General features: G+C 54.8%; 1 protein-coding gene across 1 annotated transcript; it reads right to left on the bottom strand.

The window, feature by feature from the left end:
* Positions 1-202: 202 nt before the first annotated feature.
* ABHD17A (abhydrolase domain containing 17A, depalmitoylase) lies at positions 203-9,874 on the bottom strand. The gene is made up of 5 exons (XM_066277085.1): positions 9,722-9,874; positions 4,923-5,458; positions 3,347-3,541; positions 770-949; positions 203-678 (listed from the first exon to the last, which is right to left on the bottom strand). Exons 2-5 carry the CDS (start codon positions 5,390-5,392, stop codon positions 453-455), a joined length of 1,071 nt encoding a protein of 356 aa, XP_066133182.1. The 5' UTR covers positions 5,393-5,458; positions 9,722-9,874; the 3' UTR covers positions 203-452.
* Between the last annotated feature and the right edge of the window lie 1,776 nt (positions 9,875-11,650).

The following is an 11,650-nucleotide window of genomic DNA, read 5'->3' as shown; positions in this document are numbered from 1 at the left end:
CCACCCTGCCATCACTATCCAGGAAACAAGCTTCAAGGGGTGCTATGGTTGAGATGTGAACCCTACCCTTCTTCCGCAGGAGAGTAATGGTAGCATCTGCATTTGTGCCTAACTTTCCTGGAGGTTTGGGGCAAGCCAAGCACCCTGTGAGAGCTCCTGAGCTTCAGGGAGAACACACATGAACCATAAAAGCGAGGAATGCTAAAATTTTAAATCTTTAATTTGTTTTCATGTTTTTCCTTTGTTTTACTTCCAAAAGGAAAGGAGAGCGTAGCTTTGTCGCTCATACATCGTCCACAGTCCCTGGGCCCGGGCACTTCTGACCCTATTACCCACCAGCTGCCTCAGGAGCCTGGGGCACCCGGGGGTTCACATGCAGCCCCCAGGGCCGGGGCTAGCACTGCCTTATTGCTAAGGTCTGTCTCGGCTTGGTTTGGGACACAGCAGCTCCACTAGGCGCGCTGGCTGGGCAGCTCCTGGGAGATGAAGCGGCGCAGTCGCTCCAGGTACTGGCTATAGAGCTCAATATCGTTGTGCCCAGCGCCCTCTACCCACAGTGGCTCCACCGCCTTAGGGCAGCGCTCATAGAGCGCCAGCCCATGGGAGAAGTCGATCACCTCGTCCTCCGTGCCGTGGATGATAAGCACCGGCGATGTGATCTTGGATACCTTTTCGATGCTGCAGGGTTGGAAAAGTCAGACCCCCACACCCTGCCCCTCCTAGGCCCCTCCCCCGCCCCACCCAGGTTCCCAAGGCACCCAGAGCTCACTTGGGGAAGGCATCGAAGCAGTAGGTCTTCTTGGTGTCTGGGAAGGCAACGCGCATGCCCGAAGTGAGGGGAGAGTGCAGCACCACTGCGGCGCACTCATACCGCGAGGCCAGGTCCACGGTGGGCACTGTTCCAATGCTCTGTCCGTACAGGACAATGCTGTCTGGGCTGATGCCGTACCTGGCAGCGGAGCAGGGTCAGTCGCAACTGCAACACGCCCACAGCCCGCCCTCCTTGGGCAGCCCCCATTCTCCTTGGACAGCCTCTCAGATCCTCCTCTGCCCCTCAACAGAGGTAGTACACTTCATAGAGAGGCAGGGCCTCTGACCCCTGTGAAGGTTGCTGTAATCCTCACCCCATAGCTGTAGTCCCAGGTCACCTGGCTCTACTCACAGTTTCTCTCAACAGGACCTACTCAGTCAAGTGTAGGCAGTACACCTGGTGAGGACCCCAGAAAGGCTGTTGGTGGAGGGTAGACTTGGGGCCTCTCCTGCTCCTCCTGGTCACCCTCTCAACCCTCAACCCTAAATATACTTGACCAAGGCCACACCCAGATTCTGCTTGGGGTTTTCCGGTCCCTACAGTTAGAGTTCCAGATGACACAGCCCTTCCTGGCAGCACTCCAGGAGAGGGGGGAGGGTGTCTTCCTCCCTGCACCCTTCACCTACCCCCTTTGCTGTGGGAAATCAAGGCAACTTTCTCAATGTCTCACCCTTTGGTGTTCCCCATGTCAATTAGGTGCTTAGTACAACACTGGTGAGTAGAATATCCTGCTGCTGTGGGGAGGTGAGTGGGTGCTAACTCCTCCTTGCACCTTCCCTACATAGTGGCCAGGTCCTGGGCTTCCTTCCTCAGCACCAACTCCCACCTTTGATCCTCAGCCCCTCCCCCTGCCCTGCTACCTCCCCATACACCTCCCCTAAGGGTACCCCCCAGCACAGCTGACCCAATTACAAGCCAGCTCCACAACCCCGACATGCCTGTTCCCAACCACACAAGGACCCACTTGCCACCCTCCTCATGCAGGCAAACACAAGGCTGTCCTCTAATACATCCAACCCCAATCCCAAAGGGATACCCCTCTTCCTGGTGGACAGGGACCAGGGCAGTTCTACATCTCATCTGGGGAACACACCTGGGAAACCAGACTCTACCTCGTCTACAGGGGCATCCCCATCTGTCCCTGTTCTGGTAGCATTCCAAGTTAACCCCTGCCTACCTGCAGGCTTCAGGGATGCCACCTGGCCATGTGCCTACCACCCTGGCCACTCCTCCCCAGCCTGCTCCCAGGCTGCCATGGCCATCACTGTTCTGGGCACCAGCACAGCCCTATCACCGAGCTCCAAGCAAGGACCTTCAGCAACCCCTGGACATCTCCACCTGTATAAACAGGTGCCAGACAGATCAGCTCTTCTTCCCCAGGCCTCCCCAGCCTCAGGCACTGCTTGGGCCCAAGCCTCCTGCTGCCTCTAAGCTGTTGGAGCAAAGGACCAGGTTTTTGGAAATCAATGCCAGTGGCAGGACAGGTGGACAGAGTTCAGAGCCCTCACACCACAGTGGGTATGATTCTGTCAGCAACCCCTGGCAGGAACAGGGACAGCAGGAAGGACTGAGGCAGCAAAAGGCAGGCATGTAACTATACCACACCACCCGACAGGTCCGCAGTGCTAGGGACCCTGCTCCCAGGGCCTGGCACAGGGACTGCCTGGTGCATCACTATTGGCTCTGTCTTCCCAGAACAGAATGACTTTTGGCCCTGAAGGAGAGGGTCCTGCAGGTCAACCAAGCAGGACTGAGGTGCAGCATTCCCCAGCAGACAGTGGACAGAGTGCCACCTCCAGGTGGGCAGTGCTAGGAACAGGGTGGCATGCTGCAAATGCTGGTTTAGAGACGGAAGGAATGTAATTCAATGAGGACTAGGGCAGGAGGGGTCTGCCTAGGATCTGGATGACCAGGATAGTAGCAGTCCGGAAAAGGAGTGGCCCAGAGCATATGGGTATATCCTCTGCTTGCTGACCTCCCACCAGCGACCAGAGCTATGCTGGGCACCAAGCTGCCCAACAGAACCTTCTAGGCCTAAAGGAGCCATACCCCACCCACTGACCCAAGAATGAAGTCAAGCTTCATGGCCACAAGTGTCTCATAGGCCCACCCCCCCAAACCTCAATGCGGCCCACAGCCCAGCCCCGTACTCCTCGGCATTGGGGCTCCTAGTTCATTCACACAGCCCTCACAGGCTACCTCTTGGGCCCAAGTCTTCTGCCTACTACTCCCTCCTGAGGGAACCTCCACTCCCCTGGGGACAGCCCCAGCCTGTCCTCGCCCCTGCCTGCACACCAAGCACGCCTGTTACTATACTGAGAGGACATGGGTCAGGACTCACCTTCTGGACCACTGGCCATTGATGGCTCCCTCTCCAGCAGGGCCACCCACCAGGACCTGGCCCAAGCTGCCTCCCTCTTCAGGGAGGCCAGCCCAAGTCCCTGGTGGGTGCCTTCCAACCCACCCAGTTTCACAGGATCTGGACCCCTCCAAGAGGACACTCCAGGTTGGCTAAGTCCCCAGCACACAGCTCACCGGGTACGTAGGGCCTGCCAGGCAGCATCGATGTCGGCATAGAGGTTCTTCTCAGAGGGCCTGCCCGAACTGACACCATAGCCCGAGTAGTCGTAGGAGAAGATGTTACAGTTGATGCGTGTGCCCAGGCCAATGTAGAAGCTGCTCATTTGGCCCAGGTCCACTGCATTGCCGTGTGAGAAGAGGACTGTGTACCTAGGAGGATGGGGGGAAACAAGTCAGAGGGCAAGGGAGGGAGGGGGCTACTCTTGCCTAACCCAGGAAAAGACAGGAATGTTGATGAGCACAAACCACCTGTGCCACAAAGTGGCACAGCTCCTCCCACCTATGTGATCTTGAGCAGGGGATAGCCGGTGAAGCCTCAAGCTCCCCCTCTGTGATAGGGGGCACTGAGACCCTTGCTCACGTTCTGAGCACAGGATGGGCCCAGTGGCCTCTCATTAGGTCTGTTCCTTTCAGAATGATTCCCAACAGCTCGAGGATGGCAGGCAGGCACATGGGTCTGCTGCTCAGAGCCTTCCTGAAGAATGAGACAGCTTCTCTATTGGCAGGGCTGCCCCTTTCCTGACAGCTAGCCCCCACCTCCACCCCACAAGTGAATAAAGCCAACCCGTTTACAATGGTGTGGGTCTCTCTTCCACAGAAAATGACCAGAGCACTCATTTCAGCCCTTGTGTCCCATAGGTAGCCAGTTGTAACAGGGCCTGCCAAGGTCCTGCCAAGGTCCTGCCAAGAACAGGCAACCTGGTGGTTCCTGGGCAATGGACTCATGAAGTCTTCTTCGAGCACCACTGAGTCTCAGCTCCCCACTCTGCCAGCCCAGCCTGGCCCAGAGAAAAAGCAAGAGCTTGTCCTTTGAACTTAGACCAGAAGTATAAATCTGCATGGTCTGAGGCAGAAGCACCTGGCAGGTCTGCCTCTGCCCCACCCCTCAGACTCAGGGTAAAGTTATGCTGGCAGGTCCTGAGGGACCCTGTTAATGGGAAGCCAGACAGCCTGAGTGACCAGCTAGCCTCAGGTACCAAGACTTCACTGGACACCAAGTGCCTGAGAGACCCTGCTCCTTGTTGAGTAGGTGCTGTGACATAGCCACTTAAAGCCACTTCCCTGAGCCTTGCTGGCTCTCCTCATCTGCAAGATGGGGTACTGCAAGGGCTCCTCAAAGCTGCACATTGAAGAGCACTTGGCATTAAGGACCCAGCGCCACCTGACCTGTGGTGGCACAGTGGATAAAGCATCGACCTGGAACACTGAGGCCACTGGTTCAAATCCCTGGGCTACCTAATCAAGGCACATATGGGAGTTGATGCTTCATGCCCCTTCCCCCTCTCTCTAAAAACAAATAAATAAAATCTTAAAATTAAAAAAAAAAAAAAAAAAAAAAAGGACCCAGGACAGCTGGGCAGCAGCCATGAGCAGAGTGAGGCCCACCCTTAGTGGCTCTGCATCTGGTGGCCTTTCATCCCATTCTGGCGCTTCAGGGACCCTCAGGAATAGCATAGGGCACTCCCCAGTCCTGCCCCCCTCCCATCCTTCCCAGCTCCGGGTCTGTCCAGGTTGAGTCCTCAAGGCTCACCTGGCTCCTGGCACACAGCGCACATACATGCAGGCAATGCGGTTGCCCCGGCTGCTCTTGGTCAGGAAGACCTCAACAGTGTCCAGCTCACGCTGGCTATACTGGAAATCAGAGCGCTCCATCAGGTGAAGCTTCCAGCGTCCAGGGGTGCCTGTGGAAGCCCGCAGGGACCCCAACGAGGCAGCCCCGACCCCACCAGGCCTGGGTTCAGGCTCAGGCACCAGTGAGTAGGTGGGCTCCGGTGGTAGAAAGGCGAGCTTGGCGGCAATGCGGCCAGGGCAGGGTGGGCAACAGAAGAGGCAGCAGAGCTCAGTCACCGACAGGCCGTTCATGGCGGGCACCAGGCCCCAGGGCAGGCCTTGCTCAGCAAGGGAGGGGTGGGGGTGCTCCAAGATGCAGGCAAGAGGAGGGCGACCCCCAGCCACTGCCCCAGACAAGAGCCCTGTTAGGAGGCAGCAGCCCAGCCCCATCTCGGTCCAAGCCGAGCCCTCGGGAGCCTCGCAGCCTCACGTCTCCATGTTGTGCACAGGGAAGCCCTGCAAAGAACAGCGACATGTGAGTTCCCCCAGGGCACCACCAGAGACAGGGACCCAATCTCACCCAAACCCTCTCCTGCTCAGACTGCTTCATCCTCCACACCAGTGGTAGTCAGCCTGGTCCCTACCGCCCACTAGTGGGCGTTCCAGCTTTCATGGTGGGTGGTAGTGGAGCAACCAAAGTATAAATAAAAAGATAGATTTAACTATACTAAGTTGTTTTATAAAGATTTATTCTGCCAAACTTAGCGAAAATCCGACATAAAGTACTTGGTAAGTAATTATTATTATTATATGCTTTAACTTGCTGTAACTCTGCTTTATAAATTTTATAAAGTAAAGTTACTTCCCTACTTTATAAATCACCATTACTGTGAAACCGGTGGGCGGTTAGAAAATTTTACTAACAGAGATACAAAAGTGGGCGGGAGGTATAAAATGGTTGACTACCCTTGCTCCACACCATGGACCTACAAGCCCAGCTTGCCCTCTGAGGGGAGCACACACCTCCCAAGTGATATCTGTGGGACCCAAAACTGACCTGTCCCCATCAGCTACCACCCTTCCTCACCTTCCAGTCACGGACTCTTGTCATTTAAGCCCTTTTGTCAGCCTGGCCACAGCCTGAGGCTATGCTGGACAAGCAAATGCTGGCCTTCCCCAGCTCTCCTCCTCCCCCTTCTGCTCTGGGTCCAGTAAAACCTTATTACCCCTCACCTCCCCCAATGCCTCTGTCCATAGGGCTAACCCAGACTCTCCTCCATGCCCATCCCTGCTATCCTTCAATGATTCAACTGCCACCCTCAAGTGACAGAGAGCAGCCCAGGCAAGGGCAGACTGTGGACCAGAGGGACCTAAGTATTGTAGGGGCTGGGCCCGCCTCAGGACATGCGGCAAGACTGTGATGTTGGAAGACAGAGGAACCCAGGCAGACAAAACACAATAAACAAAGGTTCTGGGAACAAAAGCAGGATACATCTCAGACTACTGAGCTGAACAATGGCTCTTCCCAGTGCTGGGGCCAAGCTGCTAATGGGGTGGGGGTCACTGTGACTGAGGCTCCTCCTCTAGCTCTGCCAAGGGTCTGGAACCTTGGACAAGTTGCTTAATGCTCCTAGGGCCTCAGTCTCTTCATCAACAAAGACACCACTCGCCTCACAGGGGGTATAAATGAGATGAGGAGTTTAGTAGTGGGCAGAGGGCACGGCTCAGAGTAGAAGCTCAAATGTTCTTTGTTTTGGCAGCTAATTGCTAAAGCAACTATAATTGTATACAGAGCTGCCAATGGAGAGAAAAACAACAACAACAACAAAAACCAGAGGTTGGAAGAAACCTGACCTCTTACTATGCTTTCCCTACAGATTGGACAAATAGACGGAGACACACACCACTCAGCCTTAGCAGAGAGCAGCTTGACACATTGTTTTGAGGTCACAGCACTCGAAAACCACTAGGCCAGGGACACGTGAATTCAGAGTAGGTCAGAACAGTCTGAGGCCCAGAACACACCTGTTCCCTCCAGACCTGTGACCTGAGACTAAGGACTAGAGAGAGCAATATCCTTCCATCACCTGGATTCAGGGCACACAGGGGAGAGGGAGAGCTGCAAAAGCCAAGCTAGGGACACAGATGGCTTCCAGGAGTCCCTGAATTCCCAGATAGGATGAGTAATTTATGTGAAAGTATTTTTCAGAGAAGAGGATCTATCATACCGGTTCTCAGATGCAGAAAAGTTTGCCTCCGTCAGGGACACTTGCCAATATTTGGAGACATTTTCAGTTATGAGAACTGAGGAAGGAAGCTCCTGGAATCAAGAATGGGGAGCCTGACCTGTGGTGGCGCAGTGGATAAAGTGTTGACCTGGAAATGCTGAGGTTGCCGGTTTGAAACCCTGGGCTTGCCTGGTCAAGGCACATATGGGAGTTGATGCTTCCAGCTCCTCCCCTCGTCTCTCTCTGTCTCTCCTCTCTCTCTCTCTCTCTCTCTCTCTCTCTCTCTCTCTCTCTCTGTCTCTCCCTCTCCTCTCTAAAATGAATAAAAAAAAAAAAAAAAAAGAATGGGGAGGCCAGGGATGCTACTTAACACCCCACAGTACACCCCCCAAAAAAGAATTTTCTGTCCCAAAATGTCAACCAACATTCTCAAAGAGGTCCAGGTTCCAACAGGTCTGCTGGTACAAGGGGGAACTGAAAGGTCTGATATCTGAGCAGCACTGTGAAAGCTGGCTGAGAGCTACTGAGCAGTTAGGAAGCCCCCAGCAACCTTGAGGATAAAGGAGTACATAAAGGTGGCCAAGCTCCACTGACCAATTCAGAAACCTGGATGTGGTCCTTGACTCTTCCCTGTTGGCTTACCCTCTCTTTAACTGCCACCTGGTCCTCTCTTGTGTCATCACCTGGACTTCAGCAGTCTCCTTCCTTGGTGGTCCCCCTTTGGCCACCATCACCCCACTCCAGGCCATTCCCCCCATCAGCAGCTGAAGGAACTTTTCACAACAAAATCAGATGACACCACCTCCCTTTTGGGATGCCCAAGTGGCCTTCCACTATTTTCAGGATTTAGATCAAATCCCTCCCCACATCCTGCCTGGTCAGCAGCTGGCTGGGGCCACCTCTCCAGCCTTTCATCTGGTACCCCACTCATCTCTCCCCAGGTAAGCCACTCTGCCCACTCATAACTCAGAGCCAGAGCCCACCCAGTTTCCTTCCTGAGGAAACCCTCTCCAATCGCAATTGATGGTCCTTGCTCTTGTCCTTTCCACCATTCAGATCTTACTTCGGTGCCCTCAGAGAGGCCTTACAAACCTGGTCAGGTACCCCCCCATCCCTGCACCCACTGTACTCTCATGGTACCTGGCTCCAATCAAAAACTCCAGGAAGGCAGGACCACTATTTGTTTTTACTCAATAAACAATGGCTGAACAAACAGACAAATGACAAAGGGGAAAAAAGGAAATGGAAACCAGGAAGCTACAGTTTGCCAGGCTTAACCGGGAAAGAGGACAGTCTCTTCTCAGTTAGTAGGCCACACACAGCTGGGACCTCCTGCATGTTATTTATTTACAGGTATCACTGAGTGTGCCTCAAGAGCCAGGCCTCAGACTAGGCAGTCCACATCCAGGTGCCTCACTCACTGGCACCCCACCCCCACCACTGCATCAAAAGCCCCAGGGATTCCACCCACAAGCACTTGTTAAGCACCATGCTGCCAGGCCCCATGTGGGCTGGTGGTATTAAGAGGACCAACTAGCTCTGGCCAGGTAGCTTAGCTGGTTAGAGCATTGTCCAGATACACAAGGTTGCAGGTTCAATCCCCAGTCAGCATACATACAAGAATCAACCAATGAATGCACAAATAAGTGGGACATCAAATCACTGTCTCTCTTTCCCCCATCCCTCCTGCCTCTCTAAAATCAACTTAAAAAAAAAAAAAAAGGGCCAATGAGGAGCCAAGGCAATTGGAATACTGAGTCTAGGACGACCTAAATAGAGACGACTGTGACGACACCTTATTCAGGCAGTCAGGGTGGGAAAGCTTCCTGGAAGAAGCAGCAGTGGCCGAGTATCAGGGGGACAGGGCAGAGAGAAGAGCACGGGCAAAAAAAGGTGAGAGCGCGTTCCAGGCACTGGGAGAAAAAAGAGAGCAGACGGGTCACCCAGAAGGCCAGGATCGAGCTGCGCCCCTGAGCCTTGCAGCAGACTGGGCTCCAACCTGGGAAAACAGGGAACCCCGGAGGAGCTTTGGGCCAGGTTAGGGGCTGTGGATGTCCTTTGAACTGAAGCAGAGGCCGCGAAGGGACAGAAGCGTCTAGGAGACGTTTAGAAAGCAGGGATGGCTGCGGGCTGCAGCGGCAAACGGACCCGGGTGTTGGGCTAGGGGGCCGGTTCCGGGGCAGGAGCCGAGTCCGCGACTCGGACTGCGCCTCCCAGAAAACAGGGGCCGCATTCCAGGAGGATGGGCATTCACCGCAATCGGAGGGCTGAATAGAAAGGGGAAAAGAAGTGGAATGGGCGCTCAACCCACGTCGTAAGGCTGACTGGAGGGCATACAGGGTTCTGTCGGAGTCAGGGACGGTGGCCCCGCGGTCCTCGCCCCTGGTCCGGGGTCCCTCAAGAAGGCACTACCGCCGCCCTGGGAATGCCGGGCCTCGGGGGCGTCATACCGGGCTACCCCGGCCTCGCGGCCAGGTCTGGCTCCCCAAACGGCCAGCGGTGGAACAGAAGCCGCCCCACGCCGCCGCGCCCGCCCTTGTTCGGCACTCACCGCCGCGGCCCGCGCACCCCAGCCCCGGGGCCACAATCCATGGCTTCCGGCTGCAGGTCCGTGAGTCCGTCGGTCCCTCAGCGCCCCAGCCCGGCCTCCTGCACCGCCTCCGCCACCTCCGCCGCTCCCCCGCGGGCGGAAGACTGCCTCGCTCCCGCCACCGCCCCGGAAGTGACGCGCAGGCGCGCACGGAGGCCAGAAGGACCCGGGGCCCCTCCCTCCCCGAGCGCGCGCGGCGGTGGCGCGCCTACCGAAAAGGGACTGGGTTCCTGGGGGCGGGTTGGCTTGTTGATAGGATGGGGTCGGGCTTGGAAGCCGGGCTAATCGTAGGGTACGCGGAACCGAGTTGTGGTTGGTCGGGTGGGTCTTGATTGGAGGCAGGGCTGGCTCACTGACTGGACGGGCAGGATTGTGGTGTGCAAGATCCGCAGGGAGTGAGCATAGACCAGGTTACACCTTTGGTTTTCAAGAGTAGAGTCTCCTCGTCAAGAAGCCTCCTCATCATTCAGTCGTTTGGGGGTATTTTTCGTCTTTTTGTTTTTTGTGACAGAGAGAGGAACAGGTAGGGACAGACAGACAGGAAGGGAGAGAGATGAGAAGCATCAATTCGTTGGGGCACTTTAGTTGTTCATTGATTGCTTTCTCATATGTGCCTTGGTGGTGGGGGTCAGGGGGGGCGCTACAGCAGCGAGTGACCTCTTGCTCAAGCCAGTGACCTTGGGCTTTAAGCCAGCGACCTTTGGCCTCAAGCCAGCGACCATGGGGTCCTGTCTTTAATTCCACACTCAAGCTAGCGAACCCGCGCTCAGGCCGGTGAGCACGTGCGCTCAAACCAAGTGAGTGCGTACTCAAGCCCGCGACCTCAGGGTTTCAAACCTGGGTCCTGTGTGTCCCAGTACACGCTCTATCCACTGCGCCACCGCCTGGTCAGTCTGTGGGGATTTTTTTGTTTTTTGTTGTTTTGAGAGAGAGAGAGACAGGCAGGAAGAGACCGTAAAAACATCGACTTATAGTTGATTTCACTTTTAGTTGTACATTGAGTTTCTTCTACATGCCTTGACCGGGGCATGCCAGGATCCCCTTGCTCAAGCCAGTGACCTTGGGCTTTTCATGCCAGCGACCTTTGTGCTCAAGCTGGCCAACTTTGGGATCATATGGGCAATTCCCCCGCTCAGGCCAGTGACCTGGAGATGATGAGCCCTCAGAGCCAGCAACCTTGAGGTTTCAAACAGGCAACCTCAGCATTCCCAGTGGATGTTTTATGCACTGGGCCACCACTGGTCAGGTATCATTCTTTCTTTTACTCATTCCAGGTTGAGGACTAAGCTGAGATGACGTTGTGCAAGTGCAGGGTCAGATCCTGCCTTTATTTAAAATCACAATATTTTTGTTCCTCCTAGGTTCTTTTGCACATGTTTCTCTTTTTTTTAGCGATGGAGAGAGATAGACAGGAAGAGAGAGAGATGAGACATAGCATTAACTTGTAGTTGTGGCACGTTAGTTGTTCATTGGTTGCTTTCTAATAAGTGCCTTGAGGGGGAGGAGGGGGCTTGGCTCCAGCTGAACCAGTGACCCCTTGCTCAAGCCAGCAACCTCGTGGTTTCAAACCTGGTCAGCATCCCTGGTTGATGCTCTAACCATTGCACCATCACCAGTCAAGCATTCACATGTTTCATCTTTTTAAATATTGCTTGAAAATACTTTGAATTTTGGTAGCTGAATTTTTTGGCATCCCTTAAATATTGTGCCTGAGGCAAGTGCGTTGTACTCCTTACCTTAGTCCCCCCCTGCTCTGCTTACACTGCAGGGAGACGATAAGGGTTGGGAACAAAATGAGGTATGGCTAAAAGGTGACTGGGGTGATCAAGGTAGACCTTTCTGGGGAGGTGACAGTGATAGAGACAGAAAGGCTGCAGAGGCTAACAGGGC

This window comes from Saccopteryx bilineata, chromosome 1 (assembly GCF_036850765.1).
Source record: "Saccopteryx bilineata isolate mSacBil1 chromosome 1, mSacBil1_pri_phased_curated, whole genome shotgun sequence".
Taxonomy (NCBI): domain Eukaryota; kingdom Metazoa; phylum Chordata; class Mammalia; order Chiroptera; family Emballonuridae; genus Saccopteryx; species Saccopteryx bilineata.
Note: the sequence above shows the minus strand (reverse complement) of the source record. Positions and strands in the feature narration are given on the sequence as shown.

Bases quoted from the DNA above. Each gene is read 5' to 3' on its own strand.
- ABHD17A (XM_066277085.1), bottom strand. From the start codon at position 5,392: ATGGGGCTGGGCTGCTGCCTCCTAACAGGGCTCTTGTCTGGGGCAGTG. The intron at 950-3,346 runs GTGAGCTGTGTG...CTCCGCTGCCAG, and splicing joins TGGCAGGCCCTACGTACCCG to GTACGGCATCAGCCCAGACA. The intron at 679-769 runs GTGAGCTCTGGG...CCAACCCTGCAG, and splicing joins TGCTTCGATGCCTTCCCCAA to CATCGAAAAGGTATCCAAGA.